The 25,798-nt window shown below is 40.6% G+C and overlaps 1 protein-coding gene across 9 annotated transcripts in view; it reads right to left on the bottom strand.

Annotated features, from left to right (window-relative positions):
* The window catches only part of cep104 (centrosomal protein 104), a 229,230-nt gene that overhangs the window by 159,877 nt on the left and 43,555 nt on the right, over positions 1-25,798 (bottom strand). For all 9 annotated transcript variants that reach the window (XM_087980590.1, XM_087980588.1, XM_087980592.1 and 6 more), the window contains 3 exons: positions 17,397-17,552; positions 15,843-16,067; positions 10,468-10,689 (listed from right to left, as the gene is read on the bottom strand). In XM_087980590.1, the coding sequence (XP_087836716.1) occupies positions 10,468-10,689; positions 15,843-16,067; positions 17,397-17,552 (603 nt within the window). The remainder of the gene's footprint in view (positions 1-10,467; positions 10,690-15,842; positions 16,068-17,396; positions 17,553-25,798) is intronic.

Below are 25,798 nucleotides of genomic sequence, written 5' to 3'. Positions count from 1 at the left end.
CACAAAATGAACTCAGGTTATGAATAATTTGAATTCGCTCACATCTTCCTTTGCGTACAATAATGCAAAAATTTTATACAAAATGATCTCCACAATCAAGGACAGTGCCATGACATCCACTATGAGCCAATGGTTCAAACAGTTCTTACTTCTTCTCCCAACGAGAGGTTTGAACAATTAAAGGAAGTTATCCTCCTGCAGTGACTCTGTCAATCTCCAAGTTCAGAGCAGAATTGTTAACCATGCTTCACAGGAAAGAATTGCAGATTGAAGACACAAAAGCTATGGCAGGTATAAATCAAAAAGGATTTTCAATTCATCTCTGTAAATCTTGCAATTCCTTCCTCAAATGCTTGCAGCATCATTTTGCTAAACCCCAAATTGAAAGTTGGGTTTTATCACTTGCTACTCTATCCAATAGTCTATTTGCTCATAAATATGCATTTGTTTCCAACAAATTAGCTCCAAACCTGCCTTAAACTGGCTCAAAACTGCATCCTTTACTGCCTTATCTGCTGTCCTCACTTTCTCCTGCAAGGTGCGGGAGATCAGAGCTGAAAATGTGTTGCTGGAAAAACACAGCAGGTCAGGCAGCATCCAAGGCACAGGAGAATCGACGTTTCGGGCATAAGCCCTTCTTCAGGCTTATGCCCGAAACGTCGATTCTCCTGTTCCTTGCATGCTGCCTGACCTGCTGTGCTTTTCCAGCAACACATTTTCAGCTGCCTTACCTTGCAAGTTAACTTGAATCCTGCAAAATAACATACACAAATCGCCAAGGCTTCTCATTCATCAGAATTTAACAGTGTTTGAGATTAGTACATCACAATTTAATCTCAATTTCCTTTTGACTCTAACTTCACTAATTAGGCAATAGGTCATTTTAGAAGTATTTCAATTGTCGAATCTCCATGTGAAAGAGTTGGAAAATGACTGCTTGCTAAAATCTTGAGGCATCATTCAAATAACATCTTCACTTATTTCAGCATCATTAACAAAGTATGCAATAAATGTACTCACTGCCTACATGCAAGTGTGCAGCTCAGTATTTCATTTCACTTGTTATTATTCACAGAAATGTGGAATAATATAGCATAGGTACAATCGGCAGAATGACAATCTATGTCAGATTCTTGGGTAGGCCGATCCAATTAATGCCATTTCCCCTGTCACTGACATAACTGTTTGAGGCCAGGTTTACTCCTCTCCCCCTTGGTGTTTACCTCGACAATCCTTCAGTCCTCTGGCACAAACCCAGAATCAAATGAGGATCACCTTGGACCATTGCTAACCACACTTCCCTCAGGAACCTAAGGTGCATTATATTCAGGCCAGATGACCTTTCCATTTTGAGGACTGCTAACTTTCAACTATGTCATTATCTATTTTTATCCTACCCAATACTGACTACTGCTTTCTCCTTTAATGCTACATTGGCACCATCCTCTTCTGTCAATACACAGTATTAACATTTACTAGCTCAATTACACACTTCGCAGCAAGATATTCTTTTTGCTCCTTAATTAGCCTCATTCTTGCTTTTACAACCCTTTTATGATTCACAAATAGATTAAATACTTCTTGTTTTCCTTTTAAATTAACCATTAATCTATGACCATACTTTACTTGTTCCTCATGCTTTTTTCAAAAAAGAACTTTGGTTTGAAGGTAGGGGTCAGTGGGTGCTGGAGGAAGGTTGTTTTTCAGACTGGAGGTGACCAGTGGCGCACCATAAAGAACTGGTGCTGGGTCCACTGCTATTTGCCATTTAAATAAATGACTTAGATTTGAATACAGGAAGAATGGTTGGCAAGTTTGTCGATGACAGCAAAATTGGTGTAGTTGACAGTGAAGGTTATCTCAGAGTACAATGGAATCTTGATCAGATGGGCCAAGGACTGGCAAATAAGAGTTTAATTCAGATAAATGTGAGGTATTGCATTTTGCTAAGGCAAATTAGAGAAGGACTTATAAACTTGATAGTAGGGTCCTGGAGAGTGTTGTCAAATAGAGACCTTGGGATGCAGGTTCATAGATCCTTGAAGACAGAGTCATAGGTAGGCAGGATAGTGAATAAGGGATTTAGTACACTTGTCTTCATTGTACACATGCACTGAGTGTGGAGTTGGGATATCATGTTGCAGCTATGCAAAACATTGGTTAGACCACTTTTGGAAGACTGTGTTCAATTCTAGCCTCCCTAATACAGGAAAGATGTTGTGAAATTGAAAAGGTGCAGAAAAAATTTGCAAGGATGTTGTCAGGGTTGCAGGGTTTCAACTATACGGAAAAGCTAAATAAACTAGGGCTATTTTTCCTGGAGCATCAGAGACTGAGGGGTGACCTTATAGAGGTTTATAAAATGATGAGAGGCATGGATAAGGTGACTAGCCAAGGTCTTTTTCCAGGGTAAGGGAGTCCAAAACTAGAGAGCATAGGTTTAAGGTTAGAGGGAAAACATTTAAAAGGGACCTAAGGAGCAACTTTTTCATGCAGAGGGTGGTGCATGTATGGAATAAGCTGTCAGAGGAAGTGGTGGAGGCTGGTACAATTACAACATTTAAAAGGCATCTTAATGGGCACATGAATAGGAAGGATGTAGAGGGATATGGGCCAAAAACGAGCAAATGACATTAGATTAATTTAAAAATCACACAACACCAGGTTATAGTCCAACAGATTTAATTGGAAGCACTAGCTTTCGAAGCGCTGCTCCTTCATCAGGTGGTTGTGAAGTTTAAGATTGTAAGACACAGAATTTAGAGCAAAAGTTTAGTGTGATATAACTGAAATTATAAATCGAAAAATACCTTTATTATTTGTTAAGTCTCTCATCTGTTGGAATGACCATGTTAGTTTCACTTCTTTCATATGTAAATCACAAAACTTTTTTTTTTAAAAGTTACATTCTCAAGTGAACTTTAACAAGGGGTGTCAGCCCAGAGGTATTAGCACCCCTCTGTCCTCCTGTCTGTGCCATAATGTTTAGACTGATTCTAATCTAAAAAATAAGTTAACAAAGTTTTACATGTAATTTGCAGTTTTTGAGCAAAGTACAATGTAACTCTGCAAGTACAAATTCACCCCACAAACGTATATGTGTATGCGTGCACGTAGGATTTTGTGTGTGTGTGTGTGTGTGTGTGTGTGTGTGTGTGTGTGTGCGCGCGCGCGCGCGTGCGTGCGTGCGTGCGTGCGTGTGTGTGCGCGCGCGCGCGTGCGTGTGTGTGTGTGTCTGGGGTGGGGGTTTGTGAGCATCGGTGAGAGAGTGTATACATGTAGGGTCCAGGACATACGACTTCAGGTGACCATCCTCCAAGGGCAACTTCAGGACGGGTATCAGCGAAAAGTGGCCGAGTAGCGGCTGATAGCTAAGTTCGGTACCCATAGGGAGGGCCTCAACCGGGACCTTGGGTTCATGTCACATTACAGGTGACCTCCATTGCACCATATACACACACAGAAACTCCTACACGCACACACACACAGGCACTCCTATACACACACAGACACTCCTATACACAGACATGCACACAGACACACACATACTCCTACAGACACACACAGTCCAAACTCTCACATGCACCCTCTCACAGACTTAAACCCCTTTACACTCACACACATACATATACACCCTCACAGACACGTACAAGCCCCCACCCACACACTCCTATACATGCAGTTTTTGAGCAAAGTACAATGTAACTGTGTAAGTACAAATTCACCCCACAAACTTGTGTGTGTGTATATATATAGGCATATATAGGAGTGTGTGTGTGTGTGTATATATAGGAGTGTGTGTGTGTGTGTGTGTGGTGCAATGGGGTCACCTGTCGTGTGACATGAACCCAAGGTCCCGGTTGAGGCCATCCCTATGGGTACCAAATTTAGCTATCAGTCCCTGCTTGGTCACATTTCGCTGCTGCCTGTCCCGTTGAACTATAATCTATTGGACTATAATCTGGTGTTGTGTGATTTTTAACTTTGTACACCCCAGTCCAACACCAGCATCTCCATATCTAGGTTAGTTTAGGATGTCTGGTCAGCATGGACGAACTGGACTGAAGGGCCTGTTTCCATCCTGTACATCTCTATGACAACAAGGCCATAAAACATAGGAGCAGAAATTAGGCCATTCGGTCCATCAAGTCTGCTCCACCATTCAATCATGGTTGCTAAGTTTTTCAACCAGATTCTGCTGCTTTCTCCCTGTAATCTTTCATCTCCTTGACAATCCAGAACCTCTCTCTGTCTTAAAGATACTCAATGACCAGCCCTCAGCTGCCTTCTGCATCAATGAATTCCATAAATTTGTCATTCTCTGGCTGAAAATGCTTTTCCTTATCTCCGTTCTAAAGGGTCTTCCTTTATTCTAAAGCTGTACCCTTGGGTCCTAGTCTCTCCTAACAGAAACATGTTCCCAACGTCCACTCTGTCTAGGCCATTCAGTATTCTGTAAATTTCAATTAGATGCCCCTTCATCCTTCTAAATTCCATCAAGTATTGACCCAGGGTCCTCAAATGTTCCTCATATATGTTAGGCCTTTCATTCCTGGGATCACTTATATTAAACTCCTTAAGACTCATTCCTGGGTCACTCATCCTTCTAAAGTATGAGGCCCACAATCGCTCACAATTCTCTGTGTATGGTCTGACCAGAACCTTATAAAATCTCAGAAGTACATCCCTGCTTTATATATTCTAGTCCTCTTGGAATAAATGCCAACATTATATTTGCATTCCTAACTATTGACTCAACCTGCAAGTTTACCTTAAGAGAATCCAGAACTAGGAGTCCCAAGTCCCTTTGCATTTCAGATTTCTGAATTTTCTCTCCAGTTAGAATATAGTCTTGTCTCCATTCTTCTGACCAAAATGCATGAGCTCACATTTTCCCACTGCCGCTGTATTCCATCTGCCACTTTTATGCCCACTCTCCTAACCTATCAAAATCTTTCTGCAGCCTCCCCAAAACTACCTGTCTCTCTACACCTATCTTTGTATCATCTGCAAATTTAGACAGAATGCCCTCAGTTCCTTCATCTAGATCATTAAGGTTTAGAATCAAAAGTTGTGGTCTTAACATCGACCCTTACAGAACAACACCGGTCACTAGCTACGATGCTGAGAAGGACCCTTTAATCCCCACTCTCTGCTTTATGCCATACATCCAAACTTCTATCCATGCTGGTACCTTGCCTCTGACACCATGGGCCCTTATCTTACTCAGAAACCTCATCAAATGCCTTCGAGAAGTCCAAGTGGCTCTCCTTTGTCTAACCCGCTCAGTACCTCCTCAAAGAATTCTAACAGATTTGTCAGGCAAAACCTACCTTTGATAGAAGCATCCTGACTTTGCCTTATTTTACCACGCATTTCCAAGTGTTCAGAAAACTCATTCTTCACAATGACTCCAAAATCTTACCAACGACTAGGGTCAGGCTAATTGGCCTGTAATTTCCTGACTTTTGCCTTATTCACTTTTTAAACTGGGTTGGGGGAGGGTGCTCATTAGCGATTTTCCGTCCTCTGAAACCCTCCCTGATTTTAGTATTTCCTGAAAGATTACTACTAACGCCTCCACGATCTCTTCAGCTATCTCCTTCAAAACTCTGTGGCTTGGTCCATTTGGTCTAGGTGAATTAACCACCTTCAGTCTTTTCGGTTTTTCCAGTATCTTCTCCTTGGTGATGGTCATCTTACTCACCTCTGCCCTCTATACTCTTGATTTTTGGGACATTACTCACGTCTTCAACCATGAAAACCGACACAAAGTACTTGTTCAGTTCCTCAGCCATTTCTCTGTTCCCATTACTATTTCTCGAGCATCATTTTCCAGCTGCTAAATTTCCACTTTTGCCTCTCTTTTGCCTTTTATATATCTATAGAAACTCTTGCAATCTTTTATATTATTGGCTAGGTTACCTTCATATTTAATCTTCTCCCTCCTTATTTCTTTCCTCATTGTCTTTTTTTGGTCTTTGTAGGCTTCCCACTGCCCTTAGTCCTGTAATATTTGCTTTCTCTTTTCCTTTTATGCTGTCTCTGACTTCCTTCATCAGCCATGGTTGCTTCATGCTCCCTTCAGTATGCTTCTTCTTCTTAGGGATGAATTTTTGATGTGTTCGCCTGAATTACTCCTACAAACTTCTGCCCCTGCTGTTCCACTGTCTTTCATGCTAGGCTCCTCTCTCAGTCAAGTCTGGTCAGCTCATCCCTCATGCCTCTGTATTTGCCTTCATTCAACTGTAATACTGTTATATCTGATTCCAGCTACACCCTCTCAAACTGCAAAGTAAATTTTATAATGATATCATACAAGTCACAGAATCCCTACAGTGTGGAAACAGGCCATTCGGCTCAACAAGTTCACACCAACCCTCGAAAGAGTAACCCACCAAGACTCATTCCCCTACCCTTATATCCTACATTTATCCCAGACACATTCCTGAACACTATGGGCAACTTTAGCAGGGGCAGTTCACCTAACCTGCACATCTTTGGACTGTGGGAGGAAACTGGAGCACTTGGAAGAAACCCACACAGACACAAAGGGAATGTGGAAACTCCACACAGACAGTCACCAGAGCCTGGAATCGAACCAGAGTCCCTAGTGATATGAGGCTGCAACCACCGAGTCAATGTGCACCCCGTGTTATGGTTACTGTCTCCAAAGGCTTCCTTCACCTCAAGCTCCCTTATCAAGTCTGACTCATTGCACAAAACTAAATTCCAAATTGCCTGTCCCTTAGTGGGCTCCACCACAATAACTCTAAAACTTTCAACATTCCCTGCGGCATTATGAAGTTTACAACTGTCTGACACCTTTTACCATTTCATTCACTTTTTTTATTAAGCTAAATTTATATTTCTATAATCAGACTCAGCTTATCCTTCAAGCCCAGTTACGTATTATCTTATGTTCCTGAATCCAAGTCACTGACGCCTATCATAAAAAGCAGTGCTTCCAAAGACAAATCTGGTGGTGTTCCACTCAGTAAGCTGTGAATACCGAAAGCCAGGAAACGTCAACAACGTGGAGCATGTTTTTAAACAAGATTCACACAAGCACCAAGGGGCAAAGTATTTAAAAAGTCATAAATCAGGGCCAAGCTCTGGGCCAAGATCTAGACAGAGGTCAGAGAACACTAGCATTCAAACTGTGTCAATTTTCAAAATGTCAATGAAAATACTACATTTTCAATGTAAGTTATGAAGTTGAGTCATACCAGACTCAAAATGTTAACTCCACTCAAATTTTTCTCTCCACAGATGCTGACAGCCTCATTAGTTTCTCAAGCACTATACATTTGTTGCGAATTTCCAGCATCTGCAATTTTTGGCTTTTATTCCAATATTTGCTCTTGCCTGGGAAGCACTGTAGACTCTGACAACAGCAAAAGATAGAACAGCTCCTAACTACAGAACCTCAACAAATTAACCAACAGACTCCCTCAGGGAGTGAATCAAAAGAGCAAATGTAAAGTTACAACCTGAATTGTGAAAATATAATGGTTTATTGATAAGATATAAAAAGGGAAACCAATTGCAAATTTACTAAGAATTGGAAATACACACTAAAAACGCAAAATTACTTCAACAGAACCAATTATACTGCTTTACAGTCATCCCAGCAGGGAAAATCAAACTGAGCACTACTGGTGCCTTATTTTATCACAACTGAAGCTTCCAACCTCACAGATTTAATATTGCAAAGACCTCCTGCTTCCAAGTTCATAACATTGTCTATCCTCTGCCTTAGCCAGCTTGTTACTGAAACATTCATTCATGCTTTTTGTTATTTTTTAAATATTAAATTATTCTAATAATCTTCTGGCTGAACTCCCAGCACTCCACACTCTACAAACATAACTTCTTTCATAACTCCACTGTGGTCTTATATCCCCTTTGCTACTTTTGTCAGGAAGTTAGCTATCACAACACATCTCATTTATCTCTCGTGTCATCCTCACATATCCACTGTAACTTGCTTCCAACCACTCTGGCACCCATCATCCAACCACACCCTGACAGACCTCACTTTCTGCTGCCCTCTATTTTGTCCTTTAAAAGAGAGCTCTCTCGTTATTCAGCTCTGATCCAACCACAAAATACTGACATTTTGTTTTCTGGGATGTCACTTTTAAGAGTTCCTTGCACTCTCGCATATTCAATTGTGTTATGATCTGTATACGGAATTGTTAGCACACATGTTAGATGACATGCCCTCTAACTTTTGCTGTCGCTTCCTGGATCTGAGAGATCCAAGCATACTTCTAACCTCCAGAACTGAAAGTCAACGAGTTCACAAGTCAATCAGGATGCACAGACCCTCCAAGCGCTGTATGGCTGCAAAGCTTAGAGGGAACATTGATCTTAGCACTCACATTTCAAAGTCCTCTATTTTCTTCCATAGATCTTCATATATTGTCAAGGTTTCTGGGAAGACAAGAATATTTTTCAATTCATGTGTGGATCGTGAGTGTCACTTCCTGGATAACTATTTTTCGCCTATCTCTAATTGTCTTCAAGGTGGTGCTGTAAGTTGCCTTCTTGAACCGCTGCAGTTCATGTGCTGCAGGTAGCCCCACATTGCCATAAAGGAAGGAATTCCAGATTTGTGACCCAGCTGCAGTGAAGGAATCGTTATATATTTCCAAGTCAGGATGGTGCATGGCTTGAAGGGAAGCTTGCAGATTGGTTTTTCTGCAGCCTTCTAGATGGAAGAGATTGGAAGGTGCTGTCTGAGGTTCCAATGCCAAGGTCAATGCTAGGTGGTGTAACCAGTCTCTTTTTTTTGAGAATTTGTAGTGATTGTTACAACTGAGTGGTTTACTAGGTCATTTCAGAGGGCAGTTTCAAAGTCAACCACATTGTTGTGGGTCTTGCGTCACGTCGGCCAGACCAAGGTGAAGATAGTAGATTTCCGACAATCAACAGTAGTTTCATGGTCATCATAAGACTCAATTTCAAATATTTATTGAATTCAAATTCTGCCATGGCAAGATTCGAACCCTCATACCCACAATATGACCAAATTCTTGGATTAATAATCTACTGATAATACCATTACATCATTGCCTCCCCACAAAGAGAGTAGAAGAGCATTTTATGAATATTTTTTCCTGTTGCAAGCTTGAGTTACATTGTTGATAACATGGTCTTCATTTTCACAAAATTATTTTTGGTCACTTCTATCCCTCTTCTAACTCTGTATGCCTTCTGTCATTTTCTGCTATCATTTATTTTATATTGACAAATATATACACTTGTTCTAACGTGACACCATTTAACTCAAGCTAGTTTGAGATATTTCTTTTGGCAACTGAAGACATGAGACACTGTGGGCCATCAACAGCAGCCAAAGTGTACTTAAACAAATTGTACTCTTGCACAATTTGCAACCTAATGGACTGGCATATCCCCATTCTACAACTGCTATCAACCAGGGGATCAACCCTAGCATTGCTTCTAACTATTCCAGTTTTGTGGCTTTTTTGGTCTTCATGTGCAATTATCTTGTAAATTTCTAGATTTTATATGAAACAATATTTTTAGGGCCTCTTCTGATTCTGCGAGTAGCACTATGACATCAGTATATTGCTCACTTATTAATCTTTTGCCTTCAATCGAAGAAAGCATATATTTCTGAATATTTGTTTCGAAACAGTACCCCACCTCATCATAGTCCTCTCTTCACTTGAAAAATATCAATTTTTTTTCTTCCAATTTGACACGTGAGATTCATCTCAAGCTTTCCTTAACTATCCAGATCACATTTCAGCTACACGTTTATGACATTTAATTAGCATGATTAAACTATTTTATTTAAATAGTCTTGATGCACATGTGATTAGTCTCATTTACATCTAGATATTTATCCAAGATTATTTTTGGGTTAATTATTCTCTATTGAGATTCAGGACTGTGTTTCACCAATTTCTGCTTCAAATGTACTATAATATCTTTTAATGAAGAGATGACATATTGATTTATACTTTTAAAACAACCACATTGCATTGTTTTTGGTTACATAGGTGAGAACCCTAAAACCTCCAAATTAAACTGATCTTTCATCTCTCTGTCAATCAACCCTGAAGTATCACAATGGCATATAAGTCCTCCCCCAACCTCTCTGCTGCTCTTATTCTGGCCATTTGAACACCCACCATATCACTTTCCTCTAAATTTTAGAAGTGCTATATTGATGCCATCTATTCTTGTCTAACACGATGCACAACTGCTCAGATTATGGATAGAAGAAAACATATTTTTTACTGCGTATTACTAGCAATGAAGATTAATTGAAAATTGATGCTCACTTGAGACTCCTGAGAGGTAATGTTTCCTCTCAGGAAAGGAATTTCCTAACGGAATGAGTCTCAAAGTCTAAAATCAATTGCAGATAATAGCCAATATGCAAAACTAAGCTGAACAAGTAGGAATTGCTCAATTGTCCATGCTTACCAGAGCCTCGCCAAACAAGTCAATGGCAAAACTAGCCTCTCTGAAAGCTTTTTCAGTCAGTGGCTCTGGCTCTCCTGTGATTCCACTTCTTGGTGTAGGTGAAGAGTCCGGGTTTACTGCAGTTGACTCATTAACCTCCAACTGTGGTATGCCAAATAATTCTGCAGGTTTGCGTTGAGCTGGGAGTGGCCTCTCATCATAGGGAAGTGAGCTGGTATCGACCTGAGGGAGGACCACAAAGAAAAAAGTTAGAATTGTGGCAATCAGCTTCAGACAGGTTTCCCGCTTACAGACACACACACACACACACATACACACACACAACACACACCCCACAAACACACTCAGACACATACACGCACACAGACCCATGCACATACACACAGACACACACACACAGACACGTTACAGAACATGGTCATGGATACAGTTCTCCTTCCTTATTGGATATGTATGGGACAGGTTAATTATTTGGCCCCAGAATCCTGGATTGGACTTAGCACTCAGAGCTCACATGTCACTATTCCTAATTTGGCAGAAAAAATGTTTCAAACATAAAGCGGATTGTCTAAAGAGATTTGCCAATCACTTCATGAAAAACACAGCTTTAGATTTTGTTTGTGACACGTTCTCCCATGCAGATGTTCCAATCCATATATTTGAGTCCAACTTCTCTAACATGACAGAATTGAAAATTAAACAGAACATATATTTAAGTTAACTGCTTTCAGTATTACTTTGGTGCCAGAGAATCAATATTGCAATTTTCCTATTTTAGCTAAATAAAGTAATCTGCAGAGGGGAAGAAGTATTTCCTTGGAATAAGCAGCTATAACAGAATTAAGGACTGAGTGGTGACACAGTATATTGAACCTCAACTTACCAAAACACAAAAACTATAATAGTTACAGGGAACACCAGGGTTGACCCCCGTAGTAACTTATTGTGCCTTGAATCAGCAGAATACTTCTCTATGTCAGTCATACTGTTTAAAATATGTTGGCAGAAGGACTGGCCCAATGGAACAAGGGGAGAGAGAGAGAGAGAGAGACAGATAGAGAGAGTGGGAGAGATAGAGATAGAGAGAGATAGAGAGAGAGATATATATATAGAGAGAGAGAGAGAAGGAAAAGACTCAAAGTCTCCAGTGGAGAGCAGAACATCAAGCTCTAATTCTTTCACATCTCACAGGCACAGCATCACAGAGGTACACAGCATGAAAACAAGCCCTTCAGCCCAACTCATCTATGCCAACCAGGTTTCCTAAACTGAACTATTCTCATTTACCTGCATTTGGCCCATATCCCTCTAAACCTTTTCAATCCACGTAACGGTCAAATACTCTTAAATGTTCTAACTGTATCCACCTCTACCACTTCCTCTGGCAGCTCATTCCATATACGTGCCACCCTCTGCATAAAAATATTTCCCCTCAGGTCCCTTTGAAATCTTTTTCCCCTCACCTGAAACCTATGCCCTCTAGTTTTGAACTCCTCTACTCTGGGGAAAAGACCTTGGCTATTCACCATATCTATGCCCCTCATGATTTTATAAATCTTTATAAGGTCACCCCTCAGCCTTCTACACTCCAGGAGACAAAGTCCCAGCCTACCCAGCCTCCCCTTAACTCAAGCTGTCTAGTTTCAGTAACATCCTTGTAAGTCTTCTGTGACCTTACTACGGCTTTACAAGGTGTATTTTGTCCTTGTTTTTGAAGAGGTTTTAAAGCAGAGGAGATGAGCTCTCTATTGAAAGCCAATAAAAATTATACAACTGGTGAGGCCTTGGGTTTTTTTCCTAAAATGCTGGGACAATAGAAACAGCCTGAATAAATGGGCAAGCTCCCTCAGAACCAAGATTTTTTTAGTTTCAGTTGCAGCATTTGCTGGATCTTGAAGCTGGGTGGAAGCCTCAGTACGTCTCAACCTACTACTCAGAGGTATCTTGATGCTTTTCCTGTTGCTGGAGTTGCATGTTCTTTTGAATTTGTTCTTCTGAATTTGCCTTTGGCAAGCGTGTGTTTAGGGAATGTTACTATATTGGAACCTTTAATTAATAAGCTGTTGTTTTGTTACGTTTTCCAACACAGTTAAGTTTTTTTCAATTTCTTATTTCTTTTGTTGTACCTTAACTATAGTGTATGAAAAAAAATGTTTTGCTTATGTTACGACATGGGATAAACACTCCAATAATTTAAACCAGCAAGACAGAAATGATTTATTCCGTGCAATAATCTGTAAAAATTAGAGAGGCCAAGAACTATTTAAAGTAAAAATTAACAACTTCATTTCTTAAAGTATAACAGAGAATAATTAACTAACAACTATTTACAACTCCTTCCTCTAACCTATCTTTTACTTTCCCTTCTATAATACTCATCCAATAAAACCCCTGAGTAAGATTGACCAAAAATTCAGAATTCAAAACCAGACAGCTATCAAATTTTCTCTTTGTATCTTCCGCTGTAGACTTTTTTCTTCTTTGGGATTTCTGTTTCACAGGTCATTAACCGATAAAGGTACCTTTAAGAGAGCTGTGTTTTGGACAGATTGTACATGCTGATAGCTTAGCAGTTCTCAACTGTTCACGTTTTCCTGGTCTTATACCCCCAAAGCATCGGATTGTATCATTGTTTTTTAATACTGTCAATATACTAAATTCAAACTTGCTTGGAGCTTGGTATTTTTTGGGATATAATTTAAACTGATTGGCCTAATTCAAATTTGTTTTTGTCTCCAGGCAACCAGCTACACTAACCGCTAGACTAAAAGGTTACATTGTATCTTGTTTAGAACACTTGGTGCTGTCAGGTAGTTCTGCTAGTTTTTAACTTTCCTAAAGGTAGAGTACACCCACATCTTCATAACACTTGACATCAAATAGTTTGGCCAATTGAATTGCAACTGGAATGCAACACCTGGTGTTTGTATTTTAAACAAGTAAAAGTTAGGGTCCGTGTTTCCTTCTTAATGTATTTTTAGGTGGTTTGGTCTGGTCCATTACACTGCAATCTATCCAGTTCAATCATATCCTTCTTATAGCAGGGCAATCATAATTGCATGCAGTAATCCAAATGTGGCTTTAACAATGTATTGTAAAGCTGGAACATTTTGTCCCAACTCCTGTACTCAATGCTCTGACCGATGAAAGCAAGCATGCCAAATGCCTTATACCCTGTCTAGCTATAATGCCACTTTCAAGGAACTATGTAACTGTACTCCAGGTCTCTCTGATCAACAACTCCCCATGGCCCTACCATTTACTGTGCATGCCCTGCTCTAGTTTGTCTTACCAAAATGTAACACGTTGCATTTATTCTGGATGTCGGTTTGCTTGCTGAGCTACAAGGTTCATTTTCAGACACTTCGTCACCATACTAAGTAAAATCATCAGTGAGCCTCTGGATGAAGCACTGGTGGCATAGCCCTCTTTTTATGTGTGCATTTAGGTTTCCTTGGGATCCCAGGCTCACTGCTGACACTACCTAGTATGGTGACAAAACATCTGAAAATGAACCTTGCAGCTCAGTGAGCAAGCCTACACCCAGAATCACAACCTGAGCTACAAATTTTTTCAAAACTCATTAACCTTGCATTTATGTTTTAACCTCCATCTGCCATTCCTGGCCCAGTTGATAAAAACTCTGTTGTATTCTTGGATAACCTCTTTCACTGTCCACTACAATACCAATTTTGGTGTCATTCCCAAACTTACTATCCATGTCTCCTATAAACTCATCCAAATAAATGACTAACAATAGTGGATCCAGCACTGAACTGTGTAGTCACAGGCCTTCAGTTTAAAAAAAAACCCTCCACCACCACCATCATCTGTCCTACCATCAAGCCAATTTTGTGTCCAACTAGCTAGCCCTCACTGGATCCCATGTGATCTAACCTAACCAACCAGTCGATCATGTGGCATATCGTCGAAGGCCTTGTTAAAATTCATGTAAATAATGTCTACTGTAATGGCCTCATTTAACTTCTTGGTCAATTCTTCAAAAAAACTCAATCAAATTTGAGAGACATGATTTCCCATGCACAAAGTCATGCTGACTGCAAAGAGCCAGTTAAAGCATTGCTAGGAGAAGGCAGAAAGTAGGTTATCGGCTTGCCTCCTCAAACTAATGATTGGGCCATGTAATGTGACACAGCAGTAAAGGTGAAGCTTCAAAGATTACCACATATCTTGCTGCATTTCTGCTACATCTTTTGAGAGACTGCTTTAAAAGTGTTAATGCTTCTGCAGATGGAGGAATTTTCCAACTAGTCATCAATACACCAGTTAACAGTCAATAGACACTCAGTTCAAAGCTGCTTAAAAATTAAAACTTAAGTGTTAGAAAACAGACAGAGCTGGGTGTTTACTGTAAACGAGTGAAGCTAAAGTTGGCATGGTCGCAGAAAACCATGAAGTGCTTCTTCATGAAAGAAACATGACTGGTCTGAATTTAACCTGAAGGTCACCACATCTCAAAGTGAGAGGTTCAGAAGGTGAGATCTTCTTGATCACCTTCATAACTGCCAGAAACTTCCCCCACTTAGACCTACAGACCTCCTCACACTTTAAAATATAGTATCATAAAGAGCAGTTGATCGCATTTCCCACTGTTTTGATGTAAGCTGGCAATTTTTTTCCTGTGTTAAATTTCATTTGTAATGTATTCACCCATTCCACCAACCTAAATTATCTTGAAGTTTCATACTTTTATCACCGTACACTACTACAGCAAGTTTCATGTCATCTGCAAGTTGCAAAATTGTATCCTATTACTCCAAGTCTTCAATATATTAAAAACAGAAATGGTTTTGGAGTGTATGAATACCCTGTCCATTTTTTAAACCTGTTAGCTAATTTGGTATCCATTCTGCTATTTCCTCTGTTACCCCCGTGTTTTAATTTGTTATGTAGCCCTTTATTAAATACATTTTCAAAGGCCCTTTTCACCTCCTCATCAAAAAAAAACTAAAAATTGCGAAGCAGCCTTTGTCATTTACATATACTAAAGTACGGAATTGATCAATTGACATTACATTGTGACATTTGATTTGCACATGTCATAGTGGATGACAGAAATAACAACAGACGAAGAAACTGAGCCCTTCCTTGATTCAACTGACTTCCAAGTCAAAATGTCGAGAAAAAACCCACTATCATTAAAATCGAATTGTGATATTTCTTGTCTTGTTCAATATTAATCTTTTTCAATATTATTAGTATCCAAATATAGGGCGATGGCTTTTGTACAAATGGGAAGTTCTACTCATGTACAGATTCTCCTTTCTAGAATGAGCCAGTACATCGATCTTTATCATTAGTCTAAATCCTTCCTTCCTAAGTGAGTGACCAAGCTGTTATAGGAAAATGCGTACCCTTCGAGAAGGTAATCGAGCAGGTGGAGTAGAAGAAAACTGCTGCGATATGGGAGACCATTGTGGCTTTCCAGGGGTCTGATATGGCCTGAGGCTTTCTTCAGATGACTCCTGCAGATGGGTTTTCACAGTTGGTGCAGATTTAGGTCCCAATACCATTTGCTGCTGTTGAATTCTATTAAGATGATCCACTGGTTCAAGAGGAATCTCAGGAAACTTTCGGATCTGGAGAGCAAAAATCGTCAGCCTTTTTAAGCAAAGAATTATATTTAACATACAGTCACTGATATATTACTTGCTAAACTACACGTCTTTAAATATTACATAACACAACTTGAAGTTGCCTTCTCTAATCTCAACAGATTTAGCTTCCAATTTAGAAGGCAATAACTTGGAATATCAACTATTCCAATTTTCTGGGCTCAGTTCCTAATCTGCACTCAGTTAACATGGACAGCAGATATGACATACCATGTGTGTGCACCCAGAAAAGAACAGAACAACTTGCATTTATATAGCATTTACTTAAAATCTCAGTATGCCCCAAGTACCTTTAAGGTCAATTAAGCCAAGTTTGAACAATAGTTACTCATGCCACTTAGGAAACACAGTAACCAATTTGCACAGATCAAAAGAACTGAGCAAATAAATCAGTCCCAGTAATGGTGGCGGAAGGATGAATATTGACCAAAACACAATGTAGTACTCCTATGCTTTTCTTATGTATAGTAACAGGCAATCTTTGAACGGCCACAGATTATGCAGCACTGCACTGTCAACCTGAACTAGATGCTTAAACTTCTGGAATAAACTTGAATTCACAGTCTTGAACCCAATTAATCAATTCTCCAGCTTACAAATATCATGCAGTGTGATCTATTGACAATTATACAATGATAAGTGTTGAGTTTAGTCAGAGTAGGATTGTCAGGATATATTACCACATGGATGATGCACCAGTAAGTTAATTTTGTCCACTCAACATGTATTAAGACTATTCAGGGAAGGAGGAAAAATGGGTGTTGAGTACTTTTTGAATAGTATGTTTCCCAAATTTAAAAATAATGATTAAGCTTTGTCACAGGCAGTGCTGACATTCAATTACTGGAGCTCCACAATCAAAAGGCCAGAAGGAAATTGCAACAAGCAACATTGCTCATTTCCAATGCAGCCCCAGGTGCAAGGTACCTCCAGCAGGCTATTGCTACATGAACATATTAAACAGAACCCATTTTCTTTGTGATTTTTATTACAGTGAAATGTAAAATAAACTCTCTCCAACAGCAAATTGGAGACTCACATCTGGCTCATCATCGGAGGCAAACCACTGTTTATTTAGGGAGGGTAGGCAGGTGATTTTTTATTCATTCACTGAATGTGGGCATCGTTAACTAAGCCAGCATTTATTGCTCAGCCCTAATTGGCAGTTGGGAGTCAACCAGATTGCTGGGTCTGGAGTCACATGCAGGCCAGACCAGGCGAGGATGAAAATCCCCTTCCCTGAAAGACATTAGATTTTTCATATAAAAGATCATAGCACTAATCTACACTGACCATTCCCATGTCCAGCAAGCTATGTAGCTCAAGTTGCTGATAAACCTTCATCCTATAATCATCCATTTGCTGCTTCTTCTGTTTAGCCAGGTCATAGTCCTCCTTCTCAATTGCACAGCGCTTTTCCACCTCATAACGGCCCAGACGCTCTCCTACCTGAACAAAATAAATAGTTATCTACAAGCTCAAATTATCAACATTCAAAAAGTCCTTTGTCAAACAAATATACAAATGATTCTCTTGACAGAAGTGCAAGATGAGCATGAACATTGATTAAGAGATATTCATTACTTGACAACTTGTGGGTGAAGATCATCCACCTGAAACGTTAATTCCTTTTTTCTCTGAGCAGATGCTGCCTGATCTGCCGAATGTTTTCCAGCTTAATCTGCTTTTACTTCAGACTTGAAGCATTGGTATCTCTGCTGTTTTTCCTTTTGTTCTCATTTGCATTTGGGACATGGGCATCACTAACTGGCCAACATTTACTTGCCTGTCCCTAACTGCCCTTTGGAAGGTAGTGGTGAGCTGCCTTCTTCAATTGCAATAGCCCATGTGCAATAGGTAGACCCACAATACCACGAGGGACGGAATTCCAGGATTTCTACTCTGTGAGAGTGAAAGAACAGTGATATATTTACAAGTCAGGATGCTGAGTGGCTTGGAGGAGAACTTGCAGGCCATGGCATTCCCATGTATCTCCTGCCCTTATGTTAAAGTACTGATTTGAGACGGCCCAGGGAATCCCTAATGGACTTGACCTGTAAGCCTCTCTTGGTTCGTCCCAGAGATCATACTCTTTGGTAGTCTGGAATGAAAAAACCTCTTACAGACAGTTTATTTTAATTTTAGTCTTCCCCTTTATTTGCCAATAGTATCACTGTTACAACATAACACTGATACCTATAACTTAAAAATGTGTTGCTGGAAAAGTGCAACAGGTCAGGCAGCATCAAAGGAGAAGGAGAATCGACATTTTGGGCATAAGCCCTTCTTCAGGAATGAAGGGCTTATGCCCGAAACGTCAACTCTCCTTCTCCTTTGATGCTGCCTGACCTGCTGCGCTTTTCCAGCAAAACATTTTTAAGCTCTGATCCCCAGCATCTGCTGTCCTCACTTTCTCCTAACTGATACCTATAAGCTAGGTTAGTAAGGTTCCAAAACCTTGAGTAGGGTACCAGCTCTTCCTTTAAGAGTCCTCGCAGGCTACTCTCTCCTGTCTCAAGCAAGCTTACTTTATACAAAATTTTACAAAAGCACTACATGTTCTTAATTAGACAGACAACATTGGAATGGCAATAATTCGTAAGAAAGAAAAGTCAGGTGCCTGTGGGCGAGATAAGTCCCTATCATAAAAAGGTATCAGTTCAAAGTCTGTGAGAAGATTTGTAGCTCGGGTGCTCATTGTTGTGGTTCTGTTCGCCGAGCTGGGAATTTGTGTTGCAGACGTTTCGTCCCCTGTCGAGGTGACATACTCAGTGCTTGGGAGCCTCCTGTGAAGCGCTTCTGTGATGTTTCCTCCAGCATTTATAGTGGTTTCAATCTGCCGCTTCCGGTTGTCAGTTCCAGCTGTCCGTTGCAGTGGTCGATATATTGGGTCCAGGTCGATGTACTTATTGATTGAATCTGTGGATTAGTGCCATGCCTCTAGGAATTCCCTGGCTGTTCTCTGTTTGGCTTGTCCTATAATAGTAGTGTTGTCCCAGTCGAATTCATGTTGCTTGTCATCTGCAGGTGTGGCTACGAAGGATAGCTGGTCATGTCGTTTCGTGGCTAGTTGGTGTTCATGGATGCGGATCGTTAGCTGTCTTCCTGTTTTTCCTATGTAGTGTTTTGTGCAGTCCTTGCATGGGATTTTGTACACTACATTGGTTTTGCTCATGCTGGATATCGGGTCCTTCGTTCTGGTGAGTTGTTGTCTGAGAGTGGCTGTTGGTTTGTGTGCTGTTATGAGTCCTAGTGGTCACAGTAGTCTGTATGGTCTTGATGTATGGTAGTGTGGCTAGTCCTTTGGGTTGCGGCACGTCCTCATTCTGTTGTCTTTCCCTTAGGCATCTGTTGATGAAATTGCGCGGGTATCCGTTTTTGGCGAATACATTGTGTAGGTGTTCTTCTTCCTCTTTTTGCAGTTCTGGTGTACTGCAGTGTGTTGTGGCCCTTTTGAATAGTGTCTTGATGCAAAATATTTTGTGTGTGTTGGGGTGGTTGCTTTCGTAGTTTAGGACTTGGTCTGTGTGTGTAGCTTTCCTGTATACCTTTGTGGTGAATTCTCCGTTCGGTGTTCTCTGTACCATCACGTCTAGGAATGGGAGTTGGTTGTCCTTTTCTTCCTCTCTAGTGAATCGGATTCCTGTGAGTGTGGCGTTGATGATCCGGTGTGTGTTCTCTATTTCTGTGTTTTTAATGATTACAAAGGTGTCATCCACATATCTGACCCAGAGTTTGGGTTGAATTTGCGGTAAGACTGTTTGTTCTAATCTTTGCATTACCGCTTCTACTATGAGTCCAAAGATGGGTGAGCCCATGGGTGTGCCGTTGATTTGTTCATACATTTGGTTGTTGAATGTGAAGTGTGTTGTGAGGCACAGGTCCAGTAGTTTGAGTATGCCATCTTTGTTGATAGGTTCAACGTACTGCTGTCTGTTCTGTATGTCCAGCAGGTTGGCTATTGTTTCTCTGGCTAGGGTTTTGTCGATAGAGGTGAACAGTGCTGTTACATCAAATGAGACCATGGTTTCTTCCTTGTCTGTGTGTATATTTCTGATGATGTCCAAGAATTCCTGTGTTGATTGTATAGAATGTCTGGATCCGCTGATCAGGTGTTTCAGTTTCTGCTGTAGTTCTTTAGCCAGTTTGTGTGATGGTGTCCCTGGTAGTGATACTATGGGTCTGAGTGGGATGTCTGGTTTGTGCACTTTAGGTAGTCCATAGAATCTGGGGGTGTTGTTGCTTTCAGGTTTCATTCTTTGTCGGTCAAACCTGGTTATCTGTCCGTTTTTTTTGTAGGTTCCTCAGTGTGTTGTTTATCCTATTGGTGAGCTGTGGGGTGGGGTCAAACTCCCTCTTTTGGTAGGTGTTGGTATCTGTAAGTAGTTGTTGCGCTTTTTGGATGTAGTCTGCTTTGTCCAAGATGACCGTCATTCTGCCTTTGTCTGCTGGTAGTATCAGTCGAAATGAAGTGGGAGAGATTATAAGGTAACCTCGCACAGCTCGCATGTCAGATATCACTGTTTTACAAATGGCTTCTTAAAGAGGAGTGCAAACTTTTGACCATAAAATGGCTTCCTGACAGATTGTGTCAGAATCTCTTCAATGTTAGGTTTAGAATAATTTTTAAGTTAGGAGCAGACTACTGCTCTTTATCTTAAGAACAGCATCATTCTGTACCTGAGACTGAAATGTAACTGTAAGGTTGAATTTTAAATGATTTATTAGTCTCAAATTAAACATTCTTTCTTTTCAGGGTTGTGATTCAAATTCAAATAAGACATAAGATCTGACTAGTTGAATTGACAATGGGGCAGTCACAGTCTGTAAGAACAGCAAGTAAGTTAAAGCTTCATCAATATTACCTTTTACAGAGTTTGCATTTCATAATCAGTGATGGCTACTCAAAATCATCATAAAGTCTCAAAATGCAATTGAATTCAAAACATTCAATCCATAGCAAGTAAATGTGCATTCAAATCAGACCACAAGAAAAGTTAATTTTCTACTGGCTTCGGCAATCTCAGTGTTAAAATGATCTCTCTCTCTCTCGTCCTTTGAACTCCCAGATCAGGGACTGTAACAGAAAAATGTTTTTCCCTCTGTCTGCCTAGCTTGCAAGTGTAATAAGAATCCATTATAATTGATAGGACCTGACCATTAACTACACGGATTTTGACATGCATACAAGATGATACCAAGACTCTGAGGTCAGAATCAAACACTGTCATTAATTTCATAAGTGAACAGCCATGAATGTTATCACTCTGTGTCCTGTTTACAAAGACTCATTGATGTTGAGGTAAATGTTCTTAATTGCCTTAGAGCATCCTATTATCACTTGTTGAGAACAGGTGTTTTTATCTTCTGCACATCCTGGGTTCCCCCTTTTGTGGCCTGATGCATCCCTTCCTGCCCTATTTATATTCTGTGTGCAGCAAATGTCTTTTATAATTCAGCATTACATTTTGTCGAAATGTTTAAGGACAAGTTTTAAGGCTACAGACTTTGTCACTTATCCTTCTAGATGGAAGTGGTCATGCTTTTGGGAGATGCTGACGAAGGACCTTTGGCAAGTTTCTGCACTGCATGTGTGGAAGCAGCCTCAAGTCATGGTCCACATAGGCACAAATGATATGGGTAGGAAAAAAGATGGGGAATATGAGGCAGAAATTCAAGGAGGTAGAGTGGAAACATAGAGCTAGAACAAACAGAATTGTTACCTCTGCTTTGTTACCTGCTAGTGAGGCAAGGAATAGGGAGAGAGCAGTTGAACATGTGGCTACAAGGATAGTGCAGGAGGAAGGGATTCAGATAACTGGATAATTGGGGCTCATTCTAGGGTAGGTGGGATCTCTACAAAACAGGATGATTTACACCTGAACCAGAGGAGTACCAATATCCGGGGAGGGAAGTAAGGAATTTGCTAATGCTCTTCAGGAGAGTTCAAACTAATGCAGCAGGCAGAAAGGAACCTAATTTGTAGCTCCAGTGTACAGGAGGTTCAAAGCAGTGAGGTCAGGATTAAGGTTTCAAGGTCACAGGACTGTACTGGCAGGCAGGAAGGTAGCATCCAGAATAAGGTGGGTGAACTTGCAGCATGGTACTGGGGACTTCAATGATGTAGCCAATTCGGAGGCATAGTTAGAGCAGGGACAGAATGGTTTTTGCAGGTTTTGTGGTTTAGATGTTTCAGTAAGATCTGGGAAGGTGGTAAAAGACGAGATGGTGTGGCATTGTTAGTCAAGGACAGTATTACAGAGGCAGAAAGGACATTTGATGAGGACTTATACTGAGGTAGTATGGGCTGAGGTTAGAAACAGGAAAGGAGAGGTCACCCTGTTGGGGAGTTTTCCACAGGCCTCCAAATCATTCCAGAAGTGTAGAGGAAAGGATTGCAAAGATGATTCTGGGTAGGAGAGAAAGTAACCAGACAGCTGTTATGGGGAACTTTAACTTTCCAAATATCAACTGGAAACGCTATAGTTTGAGTACTTTAGATGGATCAGTTTTTGTCCAATGTGTGGAGAGTTTCTTGATGTAGTATGTAGACAGACCAAGAGGTGAGGCCATGCTGGATTTGATACTAGGTAATGAACCAGGCCATTTGAAGGTAGTGAGCACTTTGGTGATAGTGACCACTATTCGGTTATGTTTACTTTAGCGATAGAAAGGGATAAGTATATACCGCAGGACAAGAGTTATAGCTGGGGGGAAAGGCGATTATGATACAATTAGGCAAGATTTAGGATGCAGAGGATGGGGAAGGAAACTGCAAGAGATGGGCACAATAGAAATGTGCAGCTTGCTCAAACAACAGCTACTGTGTGTCCTTTATAAGAATGTACCTGCCAGGCATGGAGGAAGTGGCCAAGTGAGGGAACCATAGTTGACTAAAGAAGTGAGGTCAAAGCAGTTGATATGGTGTATATGGATTTCAGTAAAGCGTTTGATAAGGTATTGATAAGGTGATGATAGATTATTGTAGAAAATATGAGGCATGGGATTGAAGGCGATTTAGCAGTTTAGATCAGAAATTGGCTAGCTGTTAGACAGGGGGTGGTGGTTGATGGAAAGTGTTCATTCTGCAGTTCAGTTACTAGTGGTGCACCGCAAGGATCTGTATGGGGGCCATACAGATTAATGATCTGGATGAGGGCGTAGAAGGATGGATTAGTAAGTTTGCAGGTGACACTAAGGTCGGTGGAGCTGTGGACAGTGCGGAAGGATGTTGCAAGTTACAGAGGGGCACAGATAAGCTGTGGAACTGGGCTGAGAGGAAGCAAATTTATGTAAATGATTTGGATGCAAGCATAAGAGGTATAGTAAGTAAGTTTGCAGATGACACCAAAATTGGAGGTGTAGTGGACAGCGAAGAAGGTTACCTCAGATTACAACAGGATCTTGATAAGGTGGGCCAGTGGGCCGGGAGGTGGCAGATGGAATTTAATTCAGATAAATGTGTGGTGCTGCATTTTGGGAAAGCAATCTTAGCAGGACTTATACACTTAACGGTAAGGTCCTAGAGAGTGTTGCTGAACAAAGAGACCTTGGAGTGCAAGATCGGAAAGATGATGTGAACTTGAAAGAGTTCAGAAAAGAACAACAAGGATGTTGCCAGGGTTGGAGGATCTGAGCTATGGGGAGAGACCGAACAGGCTGGGGCTGTTTTCCCTGAAGCGTGGGAGATTGAGGGGTGACCTTATAGAGGTTTACAAAATTGAGGGGCATGGATAGGATAAGTAGACTTTTCCCTGGGTTGGGGGAGTCCCAGAACTAGAGGGCATAGGTTTAGAGTGAGAGGGGAAAGATATAAAAGGGACCTAAGGGACAACTCCTTCACGCAGAGGGTGGTACGTGTATGGAATGAACTGCCAGAGGATGTGGTGGAGGCTGGTACAATTGCAACATTTAAAAGGTATTTGGATGGGTATGTGAATAGGAAGGGTTTGGAGGGACATGAGCCGGGTGCTGGCAGGTGGGACTTTATTGAGTTGGGATATCTAGTCAGCATGGATGGGTTGGACCGAAGGGTCTGTTTCCATGCTGTACATCTCCATGACTCTAAATGGAGTTTAATGCTGAAAAAACGTGAGCTGATTAACTTTGGAAGGAATAACAGGAATACAGAGTACTGGGCAAATGGTAAGATTCTTGAAAATGTGGATAAGCATAGATCCCTGAAAGTTGCCACCCCATTAAGAGGGTTGTACAGTGTGTTAGCTTTTATTGGTAGAGGGACTGAGTTTTGCAGTGATGATGTCATGTTGCAGCTGTACAAATCTCTGACATGGCCACACTTGGAGTTTGCATACAGTTCTGGTTGCTGCATTATAGGAAGGACGTTGAAGCTTTGGAAAGGGTGCAGGGGAGATTTACCAGGATATTGCCTTGTATGAAGGGAAGGTCTTATGAAGAAAGGCTGATTTTGTTACAGAGAAGAAGGTTAAGAGGTTACTTCATACAAGCATACAATATGAACAAAGGATTAGATAGGGTGGACAGTGAGCGCCCTTTTCCTTGTAAGGTGATGGCTAGCACAAGGAGACATAGTTTTAAATTAAGGGCATGGAACACCCTGCCTACAACAGTAGTAGACTCGTCAACATTAAGGGCATTTAAATGGTCATTGGATAAACATATGGATGATAATGGAATAGTGTAGGTTAGATGGGCTTTAGATTGTTGTGCCAACCTGTGAAACCATCGAAGGCCAAAGGGCCTGTCCTGTGCTGTAATGTTCTATGTCCTATGAAACAAACTATGACACAGATGCACTTCAGGAAATGTCAGGGCAGAAACTTGGACAAATGGGTAGAATAGGCATTCAGATTAAGATTTACATAACTGAAGCACACTCACTAAAGGAAAAGTTATTGAAATCAGGAATATTTGACACCAGAATTCAATTCAGTGCAGAATTATCAGAAGGGTATGGAACTGGAGGAGATTAGAGTCATGGAGAGGCAAGCATATGAGAATCTGAAAATAAGAACTTTAAAATCAAAATGTTATTCAACAGAACCAATGTAAGTCAGTAAGAACAGAGTGATAGTTGAGCAGCTGTTATGGATCAGACCAAACCCCCTCAAAATATATTTAGAAGGCAGGCTAGACCCTCATTTCTTTCTTATTTTGAAGGTAAATGTAAGGTGCGACGTTCCAGATGCAATTAAATTGGTTAAACTACTCACAGTTAAGCAAAAGCAATTTATTCATACACTACACAGTTAAAACACAGCAAAACAAAGAATAAAGAAGAATGGGTTTAACTTAACTCTACTGAGAAACTTAACAGATTAATAAATTCATTAAATATTCTGAATTAACGATTCCAATACAGTAACATCCCATAAACACACCCTTGGAAAAAGGCAAATTCAAAAACAGATGGGCTGCTGCAGTTGCATGTAGACAAAGAGTAAAAACACCAAGATAATGGAGAGAGGGTGTATCAGGGAGAGATGTACTGCAGCAACAGACCTAGCAACAACTGCTACTGAAAAACTAAGAAACTAAAAATCCTGGTTCCGTGAGAGCTTGACCCCACCCCTTCAGGCTGCTTCCATTGTTCCAACTTTTAAGAAAAAACCCCCAAGGCCTTGCAAGCTGTTTACTGGCTTTTGAAACAGACAGCTAGGTAACCCTGTCTTAAAACTTATCTTCAACAAAAAGAACAAAATAATCTTTTAAAG

This window comes from Chiloscyllium plagiosum, unplaced genomic scaffold (genome assembly GCF_037043375.1).
Source record: "Chiloscyllium plagiosum isolate Xiang-an unplaced genomic scaffold, Cpla_swu_hap1 HiC_scaffold_37, whole genome shotgun sequence".
NCBI classification, from domain to species: Eukaryota; Metazoa; Chordata; class Chondrichthyes; order Orectolobiformes; family Hemiscylliidae; genus Chiloscyllium; species Chiloscyllium plagiosum.
Note: the sequence above shows the minus strand (reverse complement) of the source record. Positions and strands in the feature narration are given on the sequence as shown.